Source organism: Melospiza georgiana, chromosome 6, assembly GCF_028018845.1.
Source record: "Melospiza georgiana isolate bMelGeo1 chromosome 6, bMelGeo1.pri, whole genome shotgun sequence".
NCBI classification, from domain to species: domain Eukaryota; kingdom Metazoa; phylum Chordata; class Aves; order Passeriformes; family Passerellidae; genus Melospiza; species Melospiza georgiana.
Genome location: NC_080435.1, coordinates 7,294,518 through 7,317,429, shown reverse-complemented (window position 1 = coordinate 7,317,429; position 22,912 = coordinate 7,294,518). Strand labels below are relative to the sequence as shown.

The 22,912-nt window shown below is 40.3% G+C and overlaps 1 protein-coding gene across 1 annotated transcript in view; it reads right to left on the bottom strand.

The window, feature by feature from the left end:
- Positions 1-19,218, bottom strand: part of CSTPP1 (centriolar satellite-associated tubulin polyglutamylase complex regulator 1) — a 79,245-nt gene extending 60,027 nt beyond the window's left edge. Inside the window, exons 1-2 of the mRNA XM_058025768.1 lie at positions 19,114-19,218; positions 10,258-10,360 (exon numbers count right to left, since the gene is read on the bottom strand). Coding sequence (XP_057881751.1) covers positions 10,258-10,360; positions 19,114-19,159 — 149 coding nt within the window. The 5' untranslated portion in view covers positions 19,160-19,218. The remainder of the gene's footprint in view (positions 1-10,257; positions 10,361-19,113) is intronic.
- Between the last annotated feature and the right edge of the window lie 3,694 nt (positions 19,219-22,912).

The following is a 22,912-nucleotide window of genomic DNA, read 5'->3' as shown; positions in this document are numbered from 1 at the left end:
AGCACCTGTGACAAAGCTCAGAGTAGGCAGTGAACAAGCTTTCTTATGTTGCTTTGTAGCAAATCAAACCCTCTGAGACCAGTTTACAGATTCTGGAGAAGGAAAGGATTAAAGGAGTTGCTGCGCTTGCTTGTTATTACCCAGAAAGCCTTTATCTTTTTTTAGAGTCCCTCTCCCTTAATTTTTCATATGCTAGGTCAGTAATTTAACACCTCAAGCCTTGAAAATCCCAAGCTAAAATGACCATACTGTGTTGAATTAGTAGCCCAGGATTAAAAAGAAAATAAATTAAAAGGCAAATGGGGAGGGGTGGGGACGTGGGAATCTTTAAAAACAGAGGCCTTTTGATCAGAGCAGCATCCTGCAGTTTGCTGTAACTCAAGCTGACCATTCTTACATGGCAGGAATTAAGGACTCCCCCTGCCAGGCAGGGCCCTATTAAAACACAATAGCTGTTTGAAAAGGGTAAGCAAGCTGATATGGATATAATAGGCCACATATTGGGGCCCCTTTCTACTGTGAAATAAAGCTTCTTCTTAGAATTATGAGCTGGGAAGCCCAGCATTCAGGAAGACGGGAAAGGGCATACAATGAAAGACCATAAATAGCCCTGCAGAAGCCCTCCAAGGTGCTTAAGGGAAAAGTAAAGAAGCCTTCACAGATAAGCATCAATCACCCATGACCAGCTCTTTCAGTCTGATCAGGTGCAATTTCAAACTACATGGTGCTTCAGTGAGTCTGGAGAGGTCTTGCTCGTATAAACAGAGATTTTTTACAGTAGGACACTGTGTAAGTTGCATACCACAGGAATGGCTGCATGAACACCATTATAACTAGCTTTTATGGAGAAGACTGCAAGTTGCTACCCAGCTTCCCTCAAAAAACCCTGTTTTTTTCTGCCCAAACCTAAACTAAATACATAAATAAAAAACCAATCCAAAATTATAACTACACCAGGAAAACTGATAACTCTCCAGCTAATCTATTTAGTATTTGTTCAAGTAGTCCAACTTGGCATTTTGGGGCAAGAAGAAAATTCCTTCTGAACTGCTCTATAACTCTCTATATTCTGAGGGTATGGGAACTGCAAGTCCTCTGTTAGCTTCATTATCATACACCATGATCTCTATTCTTGGGCTTCCTTTATTAACCAATGATTATTTCTGTCCTCACTGCCGTGTTGTGGCATTCATTCACTAGATTTAAGATGCCACAGAAACCATACCATGAACCTGTGCTAAGGGTGACAGGATGGCACAAAGATGAAAAACACTATTAAAAACACAAGCCACACAAGGTAGTACTCTGATTTCCTCTTATCTAACACTTCAGAAAGTAGCTATGGAATTGACATCGGCTGGAGATGGATTTTGATACCAAAGCATAAATGTCCACCAAAGGAGGAGTATGGATTTGAAAATTATTGAGGAACTGCACCCATCTTGAACTCCTGAGATCAAAGTAAAACGCCCTGTAAAAGCAAATTGACTTTGCAGAAAGTTGAGGCCAAAGCATAAGTAAGGGCCTGCTTGCTCCATTCTGCATGAATTCTCCTGATGTAAGACAGTTCCATGTTTAATAAACTAGACTTTTAGTTATTTTAAAAGGTAGCAGCCCAATCATGTTATGGCTGTGGTGACGCACAAAATACTGAAATATAACTGAATACCTGTTCCAAAGAGATTCGACACTGGTGCCATGCAAACAGATTCCCTATTTGCTCATTTCAGCCTTCCTTTGACTGGAGAAATTCAGAGAAAGAAATTTACAACTGGTACTCTGTCATCCAATTCAGTTGCCTTGGCAAGGACTATAGCACATCAAAGACTGAGCAGCTTCCAATATTTTCATCATGGCAACAAGTGAACCTTGCCAAAATTCCCTAATATAGATGAAGTTACATCATTTGACATTAATGCTAACTCTGCATTTGGAGATTGCTTAGCTAAACCACTTTGTGCTCATTACAAGTTCTTGGCTACAGTGTTGACCAGCTACAGTTTGTTTAATTCACTTGAAGATACACAATAATATTAAATTTGCAGGACATGGTTATTGCAACTCACTAAAGCTAATGTATTCTGGGATCTGTATGGTTTCAACATAGCACTGCACAGAAAATCTCAGGTTCTCTGAAGACATGCAGATTTCAAGAAACTAGACTTTTTGCTTTTCTTGCTATTGTTTAGTGCTGTTTTTACAGAAAAGGAAGATAAACCATATTTCAGAAATGCATTTTTCAGGCTTACAAGACTTTTGGTGTTTGATATTACTGGAGATGCAGACAGAGTTAAGGGATTTTATCCTGTAAAGGATAAGAAATCCTATTATGGGATCTTATCAGATTCCATTGCTGCAAACATTTGCGGATTTTTACAGTTTGGCATACCTAATGTAAAAAAAAAAATTCCATCTGTTGGTCTTGTCCACAAGGGAACACATCCTCTTAGCATAGCAATTAGAAATGTTCCTCAAGGTTTTCTGTGATTCTTCAACATTTTGCAGCCTAAGAACAAACACAAAAGTCCTTCCAACAACACAAAACTGGGAAAAAAACCCAAACCAACAACAGAAAACCAAACCCCAAATTCAATTTGGATCCATCTTTCCTTAAAGGTATTTCTGGAAGAAATAAAGTGTTCCTTAAACTTACACTACTTGATTCCAATTTAATAGGAAGCCTTATAGGGTTAGACAGATGTAAGCCAAGAACTCTAAAACTGATCCCCTATATACATGAAGTAGCCTAGACCCATGCCAAAGTGCTTCATTAAAACAAGAACTAAACCATGTGAGTTAGTACCACAGAGAGAGGTACTACTATTCATGAAGTTACCATGTATCCAACAGTGGTACTCTTATTGCTGAAAACATCAAAAGCTTTATTGGAGGAAATCGTATGTTAAAAAGAAAATATTGCTAACAGAAAATTATAAAACTATGCCTTTCATTCTTAAGAGTAATTTTTAAACTCCCACATACAATATGGGGAAAAACACCATGTACCAAATTTTCTATGCTGCTATGTTTTTCCAAAGCTGCTATTCTTGAGGGCATTTCTACTGAATTCCAGTTCCCAATTTCATATTACTAAAACATTTTCCTTCAAAACACTTTGAGAAACTGCAGGAAATCCAATCTTCCAAGCAAGTGACCAAGCATGAGGTGAGATTACTGCTTTATATACACATTGCAGACTGTATGCAAAAGACTGTAAGTAGTCCCACTACATCTGTGGGGGATATATCATTATTTATGTTTCTCATCTCTTCCTATATATTCCAACAGTGACTCAGCAAGCACAACTGAGCAATTTTCCAGAATGATGGGGAAAGTTGCTGGTCAAACAGTTATATCAGCATTGAATATCTAATTTGCATCACAGCAAACTCTACTACAGACCTTTTCTCAGTGGAAGATGGACAATATAAGATTTCCAGAGCTCCCCAATTCTGACTTGAGGGCCCTTGCACTTCTGCAAGGATAGAAACAAAACCACAACAGAGATGCATGATAAGAAATGCAAGAACAGGGCAGGAACCAGACAATATCACAGATATAAAATAAAAAAAAAATAGCAGACTGATGGAGAAAGTAAAAATAAACAGAAGACTCTGTGACATCCCAGGAATGCACATTGATGTGTGATGCACACTGCCAGCTCCTGTCCAGCCTTTCATCCACCAGTATCCCCAAGGCCTTCTTGGCAGGGCTGCTCTCAATCTGTCCATCCCTCAGCCTGTAAAAGTTCATACATTTGAAGTCACAAAAGCCTGATCCTAACTCCCAGCTGATACCATATACTTCTCCAATTTTGTACTAGTAATATCAGCAACTATGATGAAAAACAATAAAAAAATTGGAAGCATAAACGAGAGTTTTACTAGAGTTAAAAACTAAAGCTAGAGAGAAGATAGTACATTCAACCCTAGCACATAGAAAAGGTGCAAAGTTAACTCAGATATATATTGTCTTGATGCTTGTACCATTTGCCACATTCCTGGACTCTGGCTTTTGGGAAATTTCTTTCCAGTTTTATTAGCTATCCACGCCACCTGTATGCAGTTGGCTTTGATCAAAAGGAAGCTCAATTTCACGGCACATGTGTTGCATTTCAACCTTCAAGGCTGTAAGAAAAAAAATAAAATATACCAAATTTCATAAGGTCTCCATAAAGTAGTCAGCCAACTCTTGCTGCAGCTATTCTGAAAAAGACCACAAGTAAGTATGTAATTTCCATGATGTGAAGGAATAGGAAAGAAGTGGGCAAAGACTGCACTGCTACTCCTGTGGGTCTATACTAGGAGCATCATAATCTGACCACACTGCACATGGAAACTGTGATTACCTCTCTTCAAAGAGCAAGAGCACAGTGCAGGTCAAGTCAGTATGTAAGCACAGACATCATGGATAACTACTCTGTGCTGACAAGATGCTGATATCCAGTATTAACATTCATATGCTTTGGCAAATCCTGCAGATTCTTTTGTCACCAAACAGTATGAGAAGTTTCTTATGTGGAGTATATTACCACATAGAGCATCACTGGTAAATACTTTCTTTTAAGTTCAGTTCTGCTACTGCTTTGCTACAATTGTTCCAAGATAATCCTGTTTACAAAAAAGATTTTTTACCTTTTCATCCCCCTTGTATTTCTTTGCAAGGGACACATCTGAATATCCACTCATTTGTAAGATTCTCAAGTGTAAGGTAAGACAATACTACATTTTCTAATATATTGGCAACATGTACAAACTACAGTGGGAATTGTGTTATTGAGATTAATATATGCATTTTTCCAGCTGTTTACTCAACAGCAATTATCCCAATCAGCATATTTGTCAGGTTAGGACTTGCTGCAATGTTTGTTACAGAGAAATGACTCTGGGAAAATTGGGAGTTCATAGATCCTGGCTGCCATATCAAAATCCCAATGCTGTTTCTCCCATAAAGGAATTCTATAATAAAAACATAGGGTGACAGATACACAGGTACCAGACAAAATTCACATAATTTAAATGTCATACAGAGTTATCCACAACGCCTAGATCTTCCATAGCTCTCATACAAAACACATGCCCCATGCACAATGGGGAGGAGGTACTGAAATCCCATTTCTAAGGTGGGCTGGAAAAATTCAATTACAAGAGAGTGTGCCCTTCTGACAATGCTTCTCTGTAGAGGTGAGACTGGAAGGCAACAAAGGGACTAACAGAAAAGCTTTGTGTCCATTAGCAACACTCTTAGTGGAGAAATATGCAATTACTGTAGGTTCCCCAGAAAGATTTATCAACAAATTCAGTCCTGCAAATCCATTGTAGCCTGTGGAGAGACACTTTCAAAATGTTTCTTTCACAGCAACTTATACACATTAACTGCAAAACCTCCTCAGAGCTTCTGGCACAAGTGCTGTGTCTGAGTTCATATATTCACTCTCTTTCCACTGATAACTGAAGAGCAAAGGAGAGGCAGACAGCAGTCATAGGCAGTGCCCCAGGGGTCAAGGAATCCCACGTAAAAGCCTGTCAGGAACCATCAAGCACATTATCCCAGCTGAGATTTGCAGCCCAAAGGGGTGCAGCACAGCTAGGTCATTGACAGCAGCAGCTTGATACTGATCACATGGCTCCGTGCAGTCTTGCATTGAATGGCATCATTTTATCTTTTTCTCTCCATAGTGGAAAACATGTAGGAATCAGGATAGTATTTGAAGAACATGAAATGTTGTGGGGTTTTTTGCAATTGCTCAGAAGATGATATCAGAGAGAATATCAATATTTTAGGTAATATCCTAAGAGTATTAATATCTCACAAATACTACTGATTTGCCCAAAACACAAAGAACTAACACTAAAAAACCCCAACAACCAATGCCCCTCCCCCAAACAGTTGTACTGAAAAATTCAAATGAATGGCTTCATCTCTCAGAAGGGGAATCTGGCACAACTTGTCAAAGCCCTAAGGACCTTCTCACTACTGTTTTTGCTGTTTGTACTGTAATTGTACAAAGTACAGAGTCGACATTCTACAATGCTAGGTGCTGTAAAGTACATGCAGTACAATATCACTTCTGTCTTGAAGAGCTTACACTATCCTTGCAAACAAGACAAAACAAGTTACTCTGAAAAGGGGAAAGATGCAGAGCAGATGACAGCAAGATGATGACGGTGATAAGGCCTACATACACAGATGCAAAGAAAAAAGAAAATTGATGGCTCTAAGCTAACTCTAAGAATCTCTCCTTTTCATAATCAGATAATTCAGCTTATTTCCAGTTGCCAATTAAGGTTGCTTTCAGTGAGTGGCTTAGTTCTCATGGGCATCCCATCTGTCTTGTTCCTGGCCCTTCCCCCCTGCCCTCCTCCCCCAAGGGTATTGAGACATTTTTAAAGAGAAGGACATTGTTTACTCTACAGATTTATTTCTGTTATGTTGTACAGCAATAAAGGACTAAACAAGCCAAAAGTTTGTCTGATACCAAAGCCTGTGTCTATTGCCAGAGAAAGCCAAAGGAGCAGTATCACATTCGTCCCTAAGGAAAGAGTTGAACAAATCATTCCAGCCAATCCAGACAGCAAGAGAAAATGAGGTACATTCATTGCTAGAAGTTGATACTTCTCACAATGATAACATCTTCCTTCCCAAGGATCCCAAGCTATATAGCACTGTCAGTCTTGTTACTAGGAACAAAGCAAATGTTCCTTCCTGTAAAACAAGGCTCTACACAGTGCTGAGCTGGTATTTTGAATTGCCAGGCACAAAACAGATCTAAAAGCTGTATCTGACCCTCAACCCTGTCACACACACCACAGATACCTCCTCAGATAAATACTGTTAAACTGTCACATAAGATCCAGCAGGGGCGTTCAAATTAGAGCCAGCAGAAACACTCTTTAGAGGAAAAGGGGATCTCAGCCATCAGTTTGCAGAGTCCAGTGGAAGCAGTGCTACATCTACATGCTAAAAGTAAGAGTTTTTTCTCAGTCACACTCCAGCTAGCAGGTGGTTAAGACATATTTCGCCAGAAACAAAAGAAAAGAAGAAGTGTTTTGTGACAAGAATATAGACTCAAAAAAAAAAATAGTCCGTTCCCTTGTCTCCAGTTCACTTGTGTTTGATTTATCAAACAAACAAAGTTATGGAAAAACAGTTTCCTAACCAAGGTAAGTTACAACTGGTTATTATTTCTGAGCTTTCCAAAGAGTCTTGAACAGAGCAGCACATCTACCTGCATGCTGGAAGAGAAAGTTTCAAGCAAAGGGTTAGCTTACAAGAAAAGTAAAATGTACTAGTAGGAAGTCTCTTCATCTGTTCGTTTTTTTCTTGCTGGTTCTTTAAGCTGAAATGAAAAAAAGACACAGACCCTTTTAAGAGCCCAGAAAATATAAAATGGGATGCTATGCACATTCCCTCTGCGTGATCAAATGCATTAGAATGAGGGCCCTGTTTTTCTTCAGTATAGAAGAGATCAAGAAAACAGGATGATAAATAATGTATAGGGGGAACATGTTCCTTTAAGATATGTTGGCACAGACATCAGGCTGGAAGTAGCAAAGCAGCATTAGTGTGTAATTACACAGAGGGTTTTCAAGAGTCTGCATTTCATGAAGATTCAAGAGCAGAGCTGAGATTTCTCAAGCTTGTAATGAACAAATACCAGTAGCATTTCAGCATATCTATAAAGTCAAGATTAGTCCTAAGAGGGGCATAATTTTACTTGTTTAACTAAAAGATGTGGATTAATTGGCAGAGGGGTGATTGATCCCTGTTCCTGTAAGGGTCAGGAGTGAGCCAGATGAGGGAAGCCTCAAGGTACTCCCAGGATTGAAAGCAGATGTCCACATGACTGGAACAAATGAACACTGGAATAAAGTGGGAGAAAAAACTCTCCTTGAAGACTAAAACTATTCTGGAAGGAAAACTGTAGAGATCAAGGTTAGTCCTCTGCAATCAGCAATCACAGTGCTAGATGGTGGAGAGCAGTGAAATACATACCCAATTCTGTTTCTTAGAAAAAACTGAAATACTCATTGCCAGCAAAACACTTTCTGCTTGATCCATACAGAACTAAATGACTGCATAATTTTCAATTCTGAAATTTCACTCAGGTATGCTAAGTCCCAACAAACTTTTCTTAATTACCAAAAAAACCCAAGTTGTTGTAACTGGCTCAAAGACTTGAACTGACATGGTAAAGTGGGGCATTGCAATGCATGATGGAAATGCCATCAGGTTGCTCTTCAGCAGTGAATCCAGCAGAGAGGTCCATGGAACACCACTACATTGATAGGCATGCCCTCTGAAAGGAGTTTGGAAAATATCTAATACCTGTCCTTGACAGATCAATTTAATTTCTGAAAAGTTACAGAAGTCATTCTTTTACACCATAAAGACTTTAAAAAAAATTACTTGTTTGGGCCTGCCAAACTGCCCGCTAGCTTTCTAAACCTGGGCTTGGTCTCTAATTTTAAGTCAGTATAAATAGTGAAAAGACAATTTTAAAAACTGGACATCCTAATACCAAGTCCCTTCATCTCAGATCTGCAGCATACTTCAAAATATGTCCATTCCAATCCTCTCCTTCAGAAAAACATGGATTATGGAAAACACTAGGACAGTGCCCACAAACCTTCTGGAATCTCACAAGTTATCTTTGAGCTTGAAGATGCTGAGACTGAAGATCAAGTTTATTTGCTTGTGAAAGAAGTGCAGCCTTCAAAGCACAGCAGGAACAAACATTGAGTGGATGAACAGAAATCTTCTGGGCAGTGAGGGCTCACCACTAAGCCCTGGGAGCCAGAACATATGACATTTTCATAATATGAAACTTCACATTCTACACTCATGTTGGCTATCATTTATTCTCCACTTTCAATGAAGAATCCCACATTTCAAGTCTTCCCAGCTCTCAAAATTACTAAGCTTGTTTGTGCTCTGGTATGGGGAGACAGTTTCATCTGCTGAACTCCAGATATTTTAGAAAAGAAAAAGAAAAAAGGAGAACTACTAGTTCTGTATTAGAAAATGAATGAAAAAGAATCCTTTTCCTACAGGAAATATATAATCCTATATTCCTAGATATATAATGTATAGATAGATAATATTATAATATATAATACATAATAAATAAATTTATATATATATATATATATATATATATATATATATATATATAGTCCTATAATCCTTTAATGAAATCAGAAACTCCACAAGACACTCACTGTGAACAAGAAAACACTGTAAAAATTGTATCTCTGAAAATAAATGGGAAAAACAGGATCTCCAGCACCTAAGTCAGTCTGAGGGTTTTGCTCTATGGTGATGGCTTTGTTCATTATAATGGTTTTGAACCACTACTTATTCTTTTAAAGGTAGAAGAGGAACAGGAAGTGAAAAGAAAATGGTTATCACATCAAGATGAAGAAATACTAGAGCATTTTGAACAGTTTCACTGTGTGAACAACCTCTTGCTCACCATTTAATTTTTGAAGTATATATATGATCAAAAGTTTAGAAAGGACACAGAAGAGTCAATTTGAAATTAGATGCAGGCTAATCTGCAGAGATGCCTCAATGACAATTTCAGCAGGGTATTTCAAAGCCGCCTTGCCCTCAACTCCGGTAAAGAAATCCTGTTGCTGGGTGGAGGTCATTGTAATCCTGCTCTTTATCTTTCTTAACTATTTGCTCAGCTGACTAATGTCAGTATTACTTTCTCTGGACAGCAAGCACATAGTTTTTCCCTCAATAATTTTCCTGTGAATTAGTAAGAAGAGACAGTGCTCATGTCCAGTACTTAAGGACTTACCCAGGTTTTAAGGGAAGAAGGGACATCCTATTAAAGCATTTAACAGAACAACAATCACACAAGGATACAAACGATTCAAATTCATACTCAAGGAAGAATGAGTGCTGCTGAAACCAGCAGCAGTCTGTGAAACAGTTTACATTAGTATTTCTCAAGCAGTTTGATACTAACAGTCCTGACCAAGAGAAGCAGAATTTGGTTTTCCATGTTTTTAAATCACTGTTTCCCAGAATGACCGCTTTACACGAATGTTTGTAATAGAAGAGGTACTGAACTGTACAAAACTCACTACATTTCCAAAACACACTCAGGCAGCCCTTGACTAACCCAGTAAAATCCAGCATTCACAACATAACCAGCACATGTCCAGTTCCATTCTCCATGTATTCTGTCTGTTTCCAAAAGCCCTCCTCAGGCTGGCCCTTTTGGCAGCATCCTGATGTACTTACTATTCAGTGAAGAACCTGGCAATGCCATACTGACTAATATCTTCTCTGTTCTCCAGCAGCTGACTCACTGCATCCTCCATGTATGTGAGGACATGTCGCTGAGCTGCAAATAAAAAACAGTAAGAGACAGAAGTTAGAATATAAGGGGCCTTCCCAGAGCCAGACAAGCCCAGCTGTGTGCCTTACACAAGACATCAAGAATCTGCTTCCTCAATTAGAGAGTGGAGGTTTCTTTCTCCCAGAAATAGATAGCAAAATTCATCACCTAAATCCTGCTTTCCTTCCTGGCTACACAGAGTTAGTCATTAACAGCACTGACCCTTTTTTAGAATCCCCTGAGATTTTGGTATTGAAGGAAGATAAGGAGTTGTGAGGCAGTTTCACTGGAAAATGCTTACTCCAGAGGAGTTCCTGTTCTCTGTTCTGGGCCATCTTTCCTACACAGATTGTCAATGCTGTTTTGATGGGGCTGTTGCAGAGCTTTAGGTGTTCTTTACTTTCCCCTCTATACCAAAGCCAAGTAGCTTTAAGGTTGCTTTGTAAAGGTTTCCTCCTGAAGGTGCAAATAAAAGTACATCTGTTTCCAAACAAGCATCAGTGAATGTGGCAGGTGGGGAACAGGTCTGAATGCCAAGAGAGATTTATATTGCTCAACAGCCAGTCTCAAATAACTGCCTAGGTCAAACACAGGAGAATTTCAGAAATGGTGGATCTGCCAATGCTTCACCACAGAATGACACTCACTTATAAGACTCCTGAGTAAAGACAGTTTGGTGCAAGACAAACTGTTTTGCTGCTTCTACAGGGGGCAGACTGTACAAAACAAGCATTTGCCAGGGAGGAAGCAGCACAGATTTACCACTGAGCCCCTTTGATGTTTTTGGCTAGAAACCAAGCTAGAGCAACAAAGAGCCGAGTCTGAGGTGATGTGCCAGCCAGCAAGCAGTAGACTTTCCAAATCTACAAGTTCAACAATCAGAAGACAAGTTACAACGAACCCAGGAAAATCATTCCTAACCTGGAAAGTACACAAACCCCGTTCCCAAACCACACACCTCCATCCTAAACACGTATCCTACTGTACCTTTGCAAGTAGTGTCGTGTCCTAAAAAGAGCAGGAGAAAACCCTTAAGGAATATAGGAAAGGCAAGGGCTTTTCTTGCTCCTTGCCAATCTGCTCCAGACTTGGCAGAATCATCCCCTCACCAGCAACTGGCCAACCTCAGACCCACATCAATATTCTCTAAACCATTTTAATTTGTGTTTAATATCCTGGTAAGCATCAAGCCTGTGCCACTTGATACACAGCATGGAAGGCCCTTTCATCTTAGTGTGGGGTGGACTTCAAGAGAAGCCCGGAAATGATTATTCCCAGTGGATACAGTGATTAAAAGTATGCGTGAATATTGATTGCTATCAGGGGATTTCTCTGCCTAGAACACTTTTCAGGACAATAGTAAAATTGGTTAAGCACACCCTGGAAAATACCTTGCAGCTGATAGCAAAATGGTGAGCCAAAAGTTTAAAGATATTATCTGGCACTAAAAGATACAGGGCGTAGCTTTATTTAATTATTTTAATGCAAAGGAATAAATTTAATTTATGTGAGTGGTTAAAGAAAAATAGCTCTGCGCACCTGTGTCCCCCGAGGGAAGAATGAGTCCGTGCAGCTCAGTCATAGGCTCAAGATAGCAACAACTGGGTAACTTTACTTCAGCCCATCCTTCCTCCCTCCTCCTGAAGCAGTCCATCTCACACTCAGCAATTGTCTCCCAAAGCCCCTCTTGAGGTGTCACATGTACCAGATTATGCCAGGAAATGGTACTAGCAGACAGATTTCCACTCATCTCAGCCTGCAATAAACTTCAGCTCAACTGCAAAACCATTCTCAACACTTTGTGGGGAAGTGTATATTCCTTTCATAGAACAGTCCCTATCAATGAACCATATTTCTCCTTAGAGTCATAAACCTCCCCTAAAAGCCTTTGGGAATAGATAGGCATGGTCACACAGTGCTACACAGCACAATGTAGCTGACCTCTATAATAAATACCTTTGAATCTGCTCCTGGAGAAAAAATTAACTTTCAACACAGAATTTTAGACCTTTCAAAATGTACACAAAAATACATAGGTCATTATCAAATACAATTGCTTGTAAAAGGGTATTTCTCTTAGGTTTTTTGTTGCATAGCCTAAGGATCCTGGCGAAGAGCCTCTATACCTATTTCCCAGAAGAGTGGGTAGAGGTGTGGGGAAGGGAAGAAAACTATGAGCAGAGAAATTAAAAGAAAATAGCACTTTAAATCTCCTTGAGAAGTCTCTCTCTTTGTCCCTTTGGCTGTTGTGCTCTTTCCAGGTAGCACAGTTAACACTGCCAAACCAAATTCCAGCTCTGGCTTCCTGTTCACTGACTGCCCAGTTCCATGGAACGATGCAAGTAATATGTTTTATAACCCAACTAATGCTATGCTATACAGGAAAGTCACAGAAAAAAATGTAATTTGCAGACAGGTTTTAGCAGGCTAGAGAGGCAAAATGAAGTGCCAGGAGTCTGGTTATAGCAAAAGAGTAGTTCCTTAATTTATACAAGTGGTACTTTCCATAACAAACACTGGAACCATACCGGAACATTAACCGTTTATGCAAGCATAGTCAAAAATCTGTGGAGTTCTAGGCAAAATAAATGAGATGATTCATACATTTAATAGATTTTGAAAATTCAGGGATAATGATGTACTGGTTGCTCGTATTTTGAGGCCCTCTTTGCAATAACAAGGCAGCAAGTCCAAATCAGAATGTAAAGCCCAAATACTCACTGTGCTATTACAGCTTTCTGTCTCTACTAATTTTCTTCCTGACAGAACTCCAGTATACTGCAGTTTCCACACAGGAGGTGTTACAGCAGGACATCATCCTCAGCATTTGTTTGTTTCAGGCTTATTGCAACAGAAGTTGCCTACCCATACAGAACTTTCCAATGCAGCCTATATTCTGTAAATATAACAAAAACTCTCAACTCTGAAGTCCCAAGCAAGTACCCCAAACAGGAAACCAGTGTGCCTGCCACACTCATTTAGTAGGTGCCACTCTTTGCTGTCAGGTTTAAAAACTAACAGTTGGGTTTCACAAAGGAATCTGACAGAGGAAATTCACTGAGAATTTTTCAGGCAGCCCATAACCTGATATTAAGTAAATACCTCTTATCACTAAGCCACTAGCAGTGATGTTACACTTGGAGACTCAGTCCAATCAGTAGCAGCACGTACAGCTCCTCCCAAGCTGCCCCCTGCAGCACTTAAGAGAATGGCCTGTGATACTCACATGCTCACACCCCCTCCATCACACACATGCCCAATGATTAAAATGAATCTTTGGAATGAATGCACTTTTGGGCTGAATGCAAATTCAGGGCTGAGCAGTGGCTGTTCAATTCAAGTATGGCCAGACCAAGTCATACAAGTACAAGGCATAATGGGGATTATATCCACAATCTCTATGGATTTCTCTACAGCACATTAGACAATCATAACTAATTCAATTTAGCCATAGCCACACCAAATAATTTTGCATATGTATTTAAAATAGTAAAAATAGTCTTTTTATAAGCTACCAAATTACTTGTTTCAATCTTCTGATAAGAACAAACAATCCACTACTTTGTAGCTTTGATTACACATGTTGTAAGAACAAGCATTGATACTTGAAAAGTCTTGAAGGAAAATTTCATGCAAATAATATCACTGCACAAAACTGAATATATGCGCTGACATGATACTGTGTATATGCAATGGTTTTACTATCCAAGTGGATAACTCTCCAGGAGACATGACTTCTTCTGAAACAAGAGCTGTCTAACAAAGCAATTTGTTCTGTATGCACACAGAGGGGCTTTTTTTTTTTTTTTTATTTAAAGTTGGGGTCATTCCTGGCATAACTGAATATGCTGAAAAATCAAGAGTGGGAATTCCTGGATAAGACCAGCTTTCCTTACTTATTTGCCTCCTCCTCAGCTGAAGTGCTGAAAATACACACTGCTTGATGCAATTAACGTTATGATTAATTTCAGTTATCAGAAGCTTGAGAGCATAACAAGCTTTAATGGACCTGGAGTATTTCTGGTATTTTTAATCTCTGAGAACATATACTGAAAGAGTATTTAGCTATTACCTTATGCTCTCAGAGTACTTGTTCTAAACTGGAGCTTAACTAAGGACTACCTTATTACACACATTGGAAAGATACATCCATAGTAATATAAAATCAATTTCATGCAAATATTACCAAAACAATAATGATGTAAGAGAGAAATAGTAAGGATATAAAGTGCAACAACAAAATCACATCAACTCTGGAAATTTTTCCAGCATCAATGGTTTTTCAGGATGCTCATTATAATCTTTTCAGACATCATTAAGGACTTAATCTCTTCAGATATTGCTAAGAAATGGCCTGGGAAAGAGAAGTGAGTGAACAAAACAATTAACCTAAATGCTACATCCCTGTACTGTCATAGTTCCTTCCAGCTTTGCATAGCTTCAGAGTGTAATTTCCTATTAACCCCCAAAAGCAAAATGTTTTTTGAAGGACAGAACATTTAAGTACAAGTAGACCTTATGATACCCAAGGTATCACCCAACATGAGACGTGCTCTTACTCAGGAGCACATGCCAAGGGGTCACACACCATAACTACAGCACACTTCATATGTTCCAATTTTCAAACCACTTTCAACAAAAAAATTTAAGAAACATTTCCATTTATAATTTAGTCTTGACCATAGCTGAGAATTTGGTTCAAACAATGAGCACACAGAGTAACTCAATTGTGCAAGTCCTTCCAGCAGACTGCTTCCCGCAAGGTGTCATACAGCTGCTAGAAACCACCCCCCACCAAAGCAAATCGTTGAGCTACCTTCTCTTTTTTTGTTTTGTTGGGGTTTTTGGAGGTTTTTGTTTAAATCTAAAATTATTAATTGTGGAAGAAATTGTAATTTCAGTTTGTTATAAGGCATTAAGTAGCCTAATGGTTCCCTACCTATTCGCGCTCAGAGGGACATATGCAAAGGACTGTACTCTCCAGTTGTGGAACTCTACCTAATTCAGGATCAGATTTCATCTGCACCTTTCAAGTTAAAGTGGAAATCCTGTGGTGCAGCAGCAGTATGGTGGTGAAATCTCCATCTTTTGGACAAAGTATTAGACTGACTCTAAGAAGATTCAACTAACATTGAATCCTTCGCTCTTGAACGCTGAATCTTTAAATATTGAAGATTTAACTAACATTTCTATACGCAAACTCTTACACATTATATTCAATCTACATTATAGTTGTCCTACCTGTACAACAGAGCAGGGAATAAAATTTTTAAATAGGCATTCTCTTCTCTTTTTCTAGACCATGAGATCTTTAAGTCACAGTGCTCCACAGAAGTTCAACAAATATCTGTACTAAGTGGAGAACCAGTGTCAGCTGAGATGTCTGGATACAATGTAACCTATGTGTTGATTATGCTGTTAAAGGAAATTATTGTATTTGCACTTTCCACATCAATATTTCTTAAGGCTGTTCAGAAGAAGAGTAAGCCTTAGGCTTCAGCAAAGTCTCCACACAACTTCTCTCTTGGGAGCTACTCAGTTTTGGAAAAGAATGTATACTCTTTCTAATCATTAAACCCAAGACCTTTTATGAGAGATGAGGAAACACAACTGTGCTTCTGGCACTTGACAGGCCCATGCTTTACTGATAAGGCACTTTCCCAGCATCTTACATGCCTTATATTGGCAAAGAAGGACAAGAAACAACATCCTGAAGCTGGGTGGTAGAAGGCAAGAGAATACATAGAAAATACAAGTTTGGAAATTTGCAGTACTCTACAGCTTTTTCTCCATAACAGCAAATGGGAGCAGGGAAGTAATACAATATGAAGCTTCAGAGACAGCTGCATGAGCAGAACAATACCCCAAGTGCTCTGCTGCCTGCTATAAATAACTGAGCAATCACCAGTTATTAAACCATAATGAGGAAGCCATGAAAAATGTCTCAAATATGCCTCATTTTGCCTACTGTAGGTTCAGTCTCATCCATCAAATGAGAAACACATTATCATCACTGTACCCAAGCAATAAATGCTGTTTATTCAGTGAAACTACTGTTTATAATGCCCTGCTTGTAACAACATCATCTGCACTGTAGCCTTTCTGCCAGTTCTGCAGACCTCATCTCCATTCCTATTCCCTAAGTAAAGGTCATCTCTTTGCTTCTACCTACTGTCTCATTGTGGCATGGGACGTGTTGCCCTGATTTTCATATTCCAGGAATTTTGGCATAACAAACTTTGCAATTATTTTTCATCTTAAGTGAATACTATATTCTCTCCCTGTTCGTTTCTGTTTTAACTCACAACTGCTTTTATTTCCCTCTCAACATTCCAACTGGTTGTAGAAGAATTATCTCAAATAGAACAGGAAATAAAACAGCAAGTAGCACATTATGTTATTCTGGCTGCTTAATTTATGTGATGGCCTGGTTTTGATAATAGAAAGAGAAGAGGGGAAGAAGGGTTTGGGTGACTTGCCCATTCCAGCTCAGAAATTGCAGGGTCATCTGCCCTGTGAGAGTCAGAGAATACCTTAAGTGGCAAGCTAAGGCAACGCAACTCCAGAATGAAATTACAGAAAGTGAAATTTGTCACAGCTCCTTACAGCCCCACTTCAGACAACTGTACTAACAAGACCTTGAGGTGCACAATAGAACAATCCAAATAATGGTGACTTCAGGATGCCAATGCAGAAAACAGAAATGCAACTTAGAAAAACGTGTGGGGAGGTGTGTTTGTTTGGGGTGGGAAGAGGGGGAGTTGGGGGTTGTTTTGGTTTGGTTTTTAACCATTTTCCTACTGCTAATACACACTAAACTCCTTAGGATCTGTGAGCAGTTTGGCAAGTTACAAAGTCTCATGAAGGCAGAAAAACAGGTTTCCATAACACTTTTAGCTAACAAGAATATGCTTCCTCCTCTAATAGACAACAGAAACTGCAATCTAAACCCAAGGTATACTAAGTAATGAACAGAACAAACTCTTATACAAGTTATTCTTCATCCTAATATGGTCACAGGTCTTTTTCTGACCCCAATGTCAGAATAATTTAGAAAGTTGTACAAAATGAAAAGGGAATTCCAAATCAGCATGTGGAACAGAGATAAAAGGAGGCTCACTTAAGTGACTAGTAAAGCTGCTTGCACCTAACAATCTTGTACAGATAAGAAATCTCTCTCGTACATCTCATATCTTACCTTCAGATGTGCAACAGAAAACTGGCATTTTTTTCACGCTTTAAGTATTTTTAGTCTGCTTCCTAGATTGTTTTGAGTGATTCAATCCTTACTGACAAGTTTCACACAATTAAAAGGGCCTATTTCATTAAAAACAATTACAAGAACCTGAAACCACGCTGGCTCATTAACAAAAATAAATTTTACAGGTTTCAACCTAGAGCCACTCTGGAAAAGTCATTAACTATTAGCATGTAGGTTAAAAATAGTGAAGTGGTGTGACAGAACAAACCCAAAGGGTGTGTGTCTAGTGTGTCTACATGGCACTGTGATGCTGTTCTCAAACACCCAAAGCTCCACAACTGAAATCAGCAATAACAACTTCAGCAAGGTGAGTCCCACGACAGCAGTAAATAAACCTATTTCTGCCTTGAATTTCCTTGACACAGAACAGCATTGCAGTTATGCAGGTATGCACAAAGCACCCTAACAGCAGCCCAGCAGCAACAGCACAGTGAGATTCTACTCTAGGATGACTTAGATCACTCCTTTGCTTAAATGGTTAAACAAAAGTCTTTTAGTCTAGTACCCCCTGCAAGACAAGTTTTCCATTTACAGCAGTGCTTCTGCACTCTTGTTCCATTTTGACTTACAGAAATGGCAAAATCATGATGGAACAAGCAGCACAAAGCAATCCAATCCATTCCTGACCTTCCATTGTACAAGAAAACCACAGAAAATTATGTATACCTTGATAAGAGTTATTACCAAACAATCTCTTGGGCCTAGGAAGTAATGGCTGAAGAGCTTCACTCCACAAATACTCTCTTGAACACAATCCAAACGCTTATTACTCGTAATTCCTCTCCTCCTCAGCAATTAAATGAAGTCATATTGACTTTATTCCATCCTAATTATTTTTATTTGACACCTTAACATCAAACCACTTTGCTTCTTAGATTCCTGAAACATCAAGCCGTTACGGGCAGTTTAAAAAGGATGTAGTCTTCAAAGCAGTAGCCGCTTCACAGGTTAAAAGATTTTCATTTTATGTAGGAAACAGTATCGATGCTACCTTATTTCAGAACAAAAGAGCAGCACTCCTTCCCATTGCTGGGAAACGAGCACAAAATAAGGACGCTCACCTAGATCTGGGAGCAAAACAGGTTGGTAATGGGCGAAGTCTATCACAGAAAGGCTGGACGCCGCTCGCTATCACATCGCCCAAGCCGACAGCAGAGGAAGGAGAGGCAGCTCAGCTCCCGCCGGCCGCCCGCGGAGACCGCGCCTCTGGGCACCGGAGGGATGAGGGACGCTCCTGTGCCCTCCCAGCTCAGCGCCCACGACCCGCTCTGTCACGGCCCGGCGCTGCCCGCTCCCCAGGCAGGGCGGACACGGAGCCGCTGCGAGCCCCCTCAGCCCGGCCCAGCTGGGGCCGCTCGCCGCAGTCCCCGGAAAGGACGGGCCGGGCGCGGCCACCCCGGCCCCGCCGAGCCCTCCCCATGCCGGGCCCCGGCACACCGGCACACCAAGGGGAGAGAACCCTCAGGAAGCGTCCCCGCCCCGCCGCGCCGCTCCTCACCCAGGTACTCGGGCCCGGGCAGCGAGAGCCGCTCGGGGCTCAGCATCCTCCTCCTACCGCTCCTTCCCGGCTTCCGCCCGTTTCCAAGGCGCCCGACGCTCCCGGCGCTGCTCGGCCGCTCGCCCCGGCTGGGAACACGCCCCTCGCCGCCACAGTTCCGCCCGGCAGTCCCATCGCCCGTGCCCTCAGGGGCTGGGGCAAGGCTGGGACAGAGCCCGGGGGAAGGGACAGCGCCCGGAGCCTGCGGACAGCGCCCGGAGGAGCGGGGGCTCCGCGGGGGCCGCGGTGGGCGATGCCCCGGGCGGCTGCTCCTGGGCCGAGGGACGCCTCAGAGAGGGGAGAGCGAGTGAGCAGGATGTCCCGAGGAGCTGAAATGGCGAGAGAGGCACGTGTAAAGTCATCCTGATTAGATTCAAGTTGTCTAACTTAAGGTGTCTACTGCTAGGGGTTATTTAGGACTACAGCTGTGAGGGAAAGATCTTGATTTGAAGGTGAATTGTAAAAAGTTAAAATCATACAATATGCTGAGTTGGAAGGGACTCATCAGAATCATGGAGTCCAGCTCCTGGGCCTGTGCAGGACACCCCAAAAATCACACCATGAGCCTGAGAGCGTTGTTCAGATGCTTCCTGAGCTCTGCCAGCCCTGCTGCTCTGACCACTTCTCTGGGTTAATGAAGTCAATGTGTAGCAGCTTTGTTCCAGAGAGCAACGACTGAAAGTGTGGCCAAGGAGATCCTTCAGAGTTGTGTCCTTCTGTACATACTGTCCCAGAGCTGGAATTTCTACATCCCTTGTGCTCAGGAGAGGTAGGTATAGGGATCCTCAGGAATTGTCCCTTCTGTAGATTCAAGTGGAAGTGAGCAGAAAAGTCCTGAGTCGCAGGGCTCTTTCTGTTCTTGTCTGGGAATGGCCATTGTACCGTGGATGTACAAGTGGCAGAGCTGTTCATGTGGCTGGAAGCAAGCCTGCTGGACTCCTCTTTCCCAGAGGCTGATGTGGCTAAAATTCCCAAATTACTTTGCCATTTCTTTCATTGCCATTAGAAAAAATACCAGCCCAGGATGTAATCCTGAAAGTATTACAAAAAACCCCACCCACCCAACCAACCAACCAAAAGGACTGCAGGTGTTTCTGTGTTTTAATTGACAAATGCAAAAGAGCATAAATTAAATGAACCATGTGTACCTGCATAAGATATGCCTTTATTCCACTAGAGAAAAATGCTGAGACACTGGCAACTCAACTTTAATCTATATTTAAAGGACAGCCACACTTAAAAAGGGCAAACAAGATGTTATAACTTAACTGTTAATATCCCACATAAGATTGCCTGGACCTCTCCTTTGTTTTTTGTTCTGTCTTTAAAAGCATATGGCTTAGATATAAATATCTCAAAGATGAGCAGAGAGAATAGTTTAGGGAACAGACAATGAAACACTCCAGCATGAATGATTGAAAAAATGTAAGATTGCCTTAAAGAGGATAAATGTAACAAATGAAATTATGTTACCTAAAATTATTTGTGCTACAATATGAAATTATGTTACCTGAAATTATTTGCACTACAATGAAACTCACTCAAAACTCCAGGTTGTTCAGTTTGGCACTTTGTGCATTCTGATATAGGCTATAAATTTAAATATGGGATTTTTTCAGTAATAGATACAATGAGATCACAGAATGCATTGATACAAGATATTTTTGAGCCCAGAAATTCAGCAGAATTTAGAAAGGAAGTAGATTCAAGCAGAATGAGAAAACACATGATTTTGTTGTTACACACATAAGCAGTGTCCCTGGTGTTTAAAAAGCTCTTCTATAATGCAGGTCAGCTGAGCTGGTAAGAGCCTTCTACAGGTTGTGCACTGTTTCCTTTTGTTGTTTAAACCATTTCTGTAAACCAGAGTTTAGCTTTGATCAGTATTTAGAACACTGATTTACAAGAGACCTTTAAAGCCCAGTTTTGAATATTACATATTCTGACTCTGTTTTTTCCTTTAGGGTGGCTCCTCTCCTCTCCTCTCCTCTCCTCTCCTCTCCTCTCCTCTCCTCTCCTCTCCTCTCCTCTCCTCTCCTCTCCTCTCCTCTCCTCTCCTCTCCTCTCCTCTCCTCTCCTCTCCTCTCCTCTCCTCTCCTCTCCTCTCCTCTCCTCTCCTCTCCTCTCCTCTCCTCTCCTCTCCTCTTTTCCCCTTAGTTTCTATGGGTTAGACTTTGTTATTTCCTTCAGACCAGCTAAAGGAAACCTTTTGGACACTGGTCCCATTTGCAGTTCTAATAAGAGTAAGTTTCAGTAGTAATGATGCCTGACTGTTAACCTAAAGAAAATGATATAAAAACAAGATGTCATTTCTGAGGCCATTTATAGACTTTCCTGTTTACTATTATTTCTCCCTTGGCTTGCCAGAGCCCGGATTAGGTGATATAACAGGTCAGCAGCACTTACCTGTTCCCTCACACTCATGACCTGAAAAGGGAGAAATGCTGCCAGCCTCACCATAGGTGTTAAGTTTGTTTTACCAACTTCATTTTAGAACCCTAGACTAATGCATTTTAATAAATTCAGAAGGTTGTTCTGGGCCACTGGAAACCATCTGGAGGTTTAATAGCTGCCCCCAGAGGGGCACATCTTAACAAGGGCTTAATGTTCTTTTGAACCCAGCTGGAAGAATGATTGTGAAGAAAATTATTTTTTGTCACAGCCTCTTGGTAGATTATCAGAGGTACAGATCTCACTTCAGGGCAGCCTATGGAGTACACTTTTACCATCTACCCTGGGAATCGTGGTGGTGCTTACATCTAGTAACTAAAATTGCTGCATTTTTTTTACCAGGGACATTTGGGCATCCAAATCAGTCTTTCAAGGAGGATCAGTTGGCTTACATTGGTATATTTTGTACACACTCTCTTTCAGAGTTAACGTGATCTTGATCTGATTTAGCTTAATTCACGTTGAAGTGTGGTTTAAGGAGAGTTTCAGAAATCATATGTTTAGTAAACTGGGCTAACTTAGTTATAGAAGAGTCCATGTGACCACAAGTTTGAAAATAGTTAGTGGTGTAATTTAAATTGCGTCATGAAATAAAATGTCTTTATTATGTTAAGATGCGTGGACTGAAAATCTTTCCTGTTAAGTTTTGTGTTTCTCAGCAACTTAGCTAAAATCAGATTTCTGTTTTTCTCCAGAAACACATACTTTGCCCCCACTATATTAATTGCTTAGCTTACTCTCTGCTGATTTTATGTTAATCTTCCTGAATTATACTGTCAATGTGAAACTGAAATATTTTCCTTTTATTAGACAAAGTTATCCTGAGAAACAGCTCCTCTTTCAGAGAGAGAATAATATATAGAATAATAAACAGGATTAGATAGCAGGAACAAAATTCCAGAGGAAATGCCTTGTTTTAAACAGATTGAATCACTTTGCCTGGCTTCTTTAACTTTTCTTGGAATTAAATGTTTCAATTGCTTAGAATTTTTACAATTATTACTATGGTAGTTACAATACAGCCTACTAGGTGTATTAGAGGAAACAAACTTTTTTTTTCTTCAAGTGACTGATGGAAATGCTGTTGCTACAATGTACAAAGAACTAAGCTGTGGGCATTCTTCAGTATTGTTCCATCTGACTGTGAAATCAATGTAAGACAGTTTCACAGAAACACTAAGAAAATGTCTCTAGCCTTTCTTGTTTATCCTTTGAGCATCCAAAGCTTTATCCTGTTTTAAAACATAGTTAGCTAAGAGCCTGTCTTGTGCAGAACTCAGCTTTTTTGACTTTGATAGTGCTTTGTGTT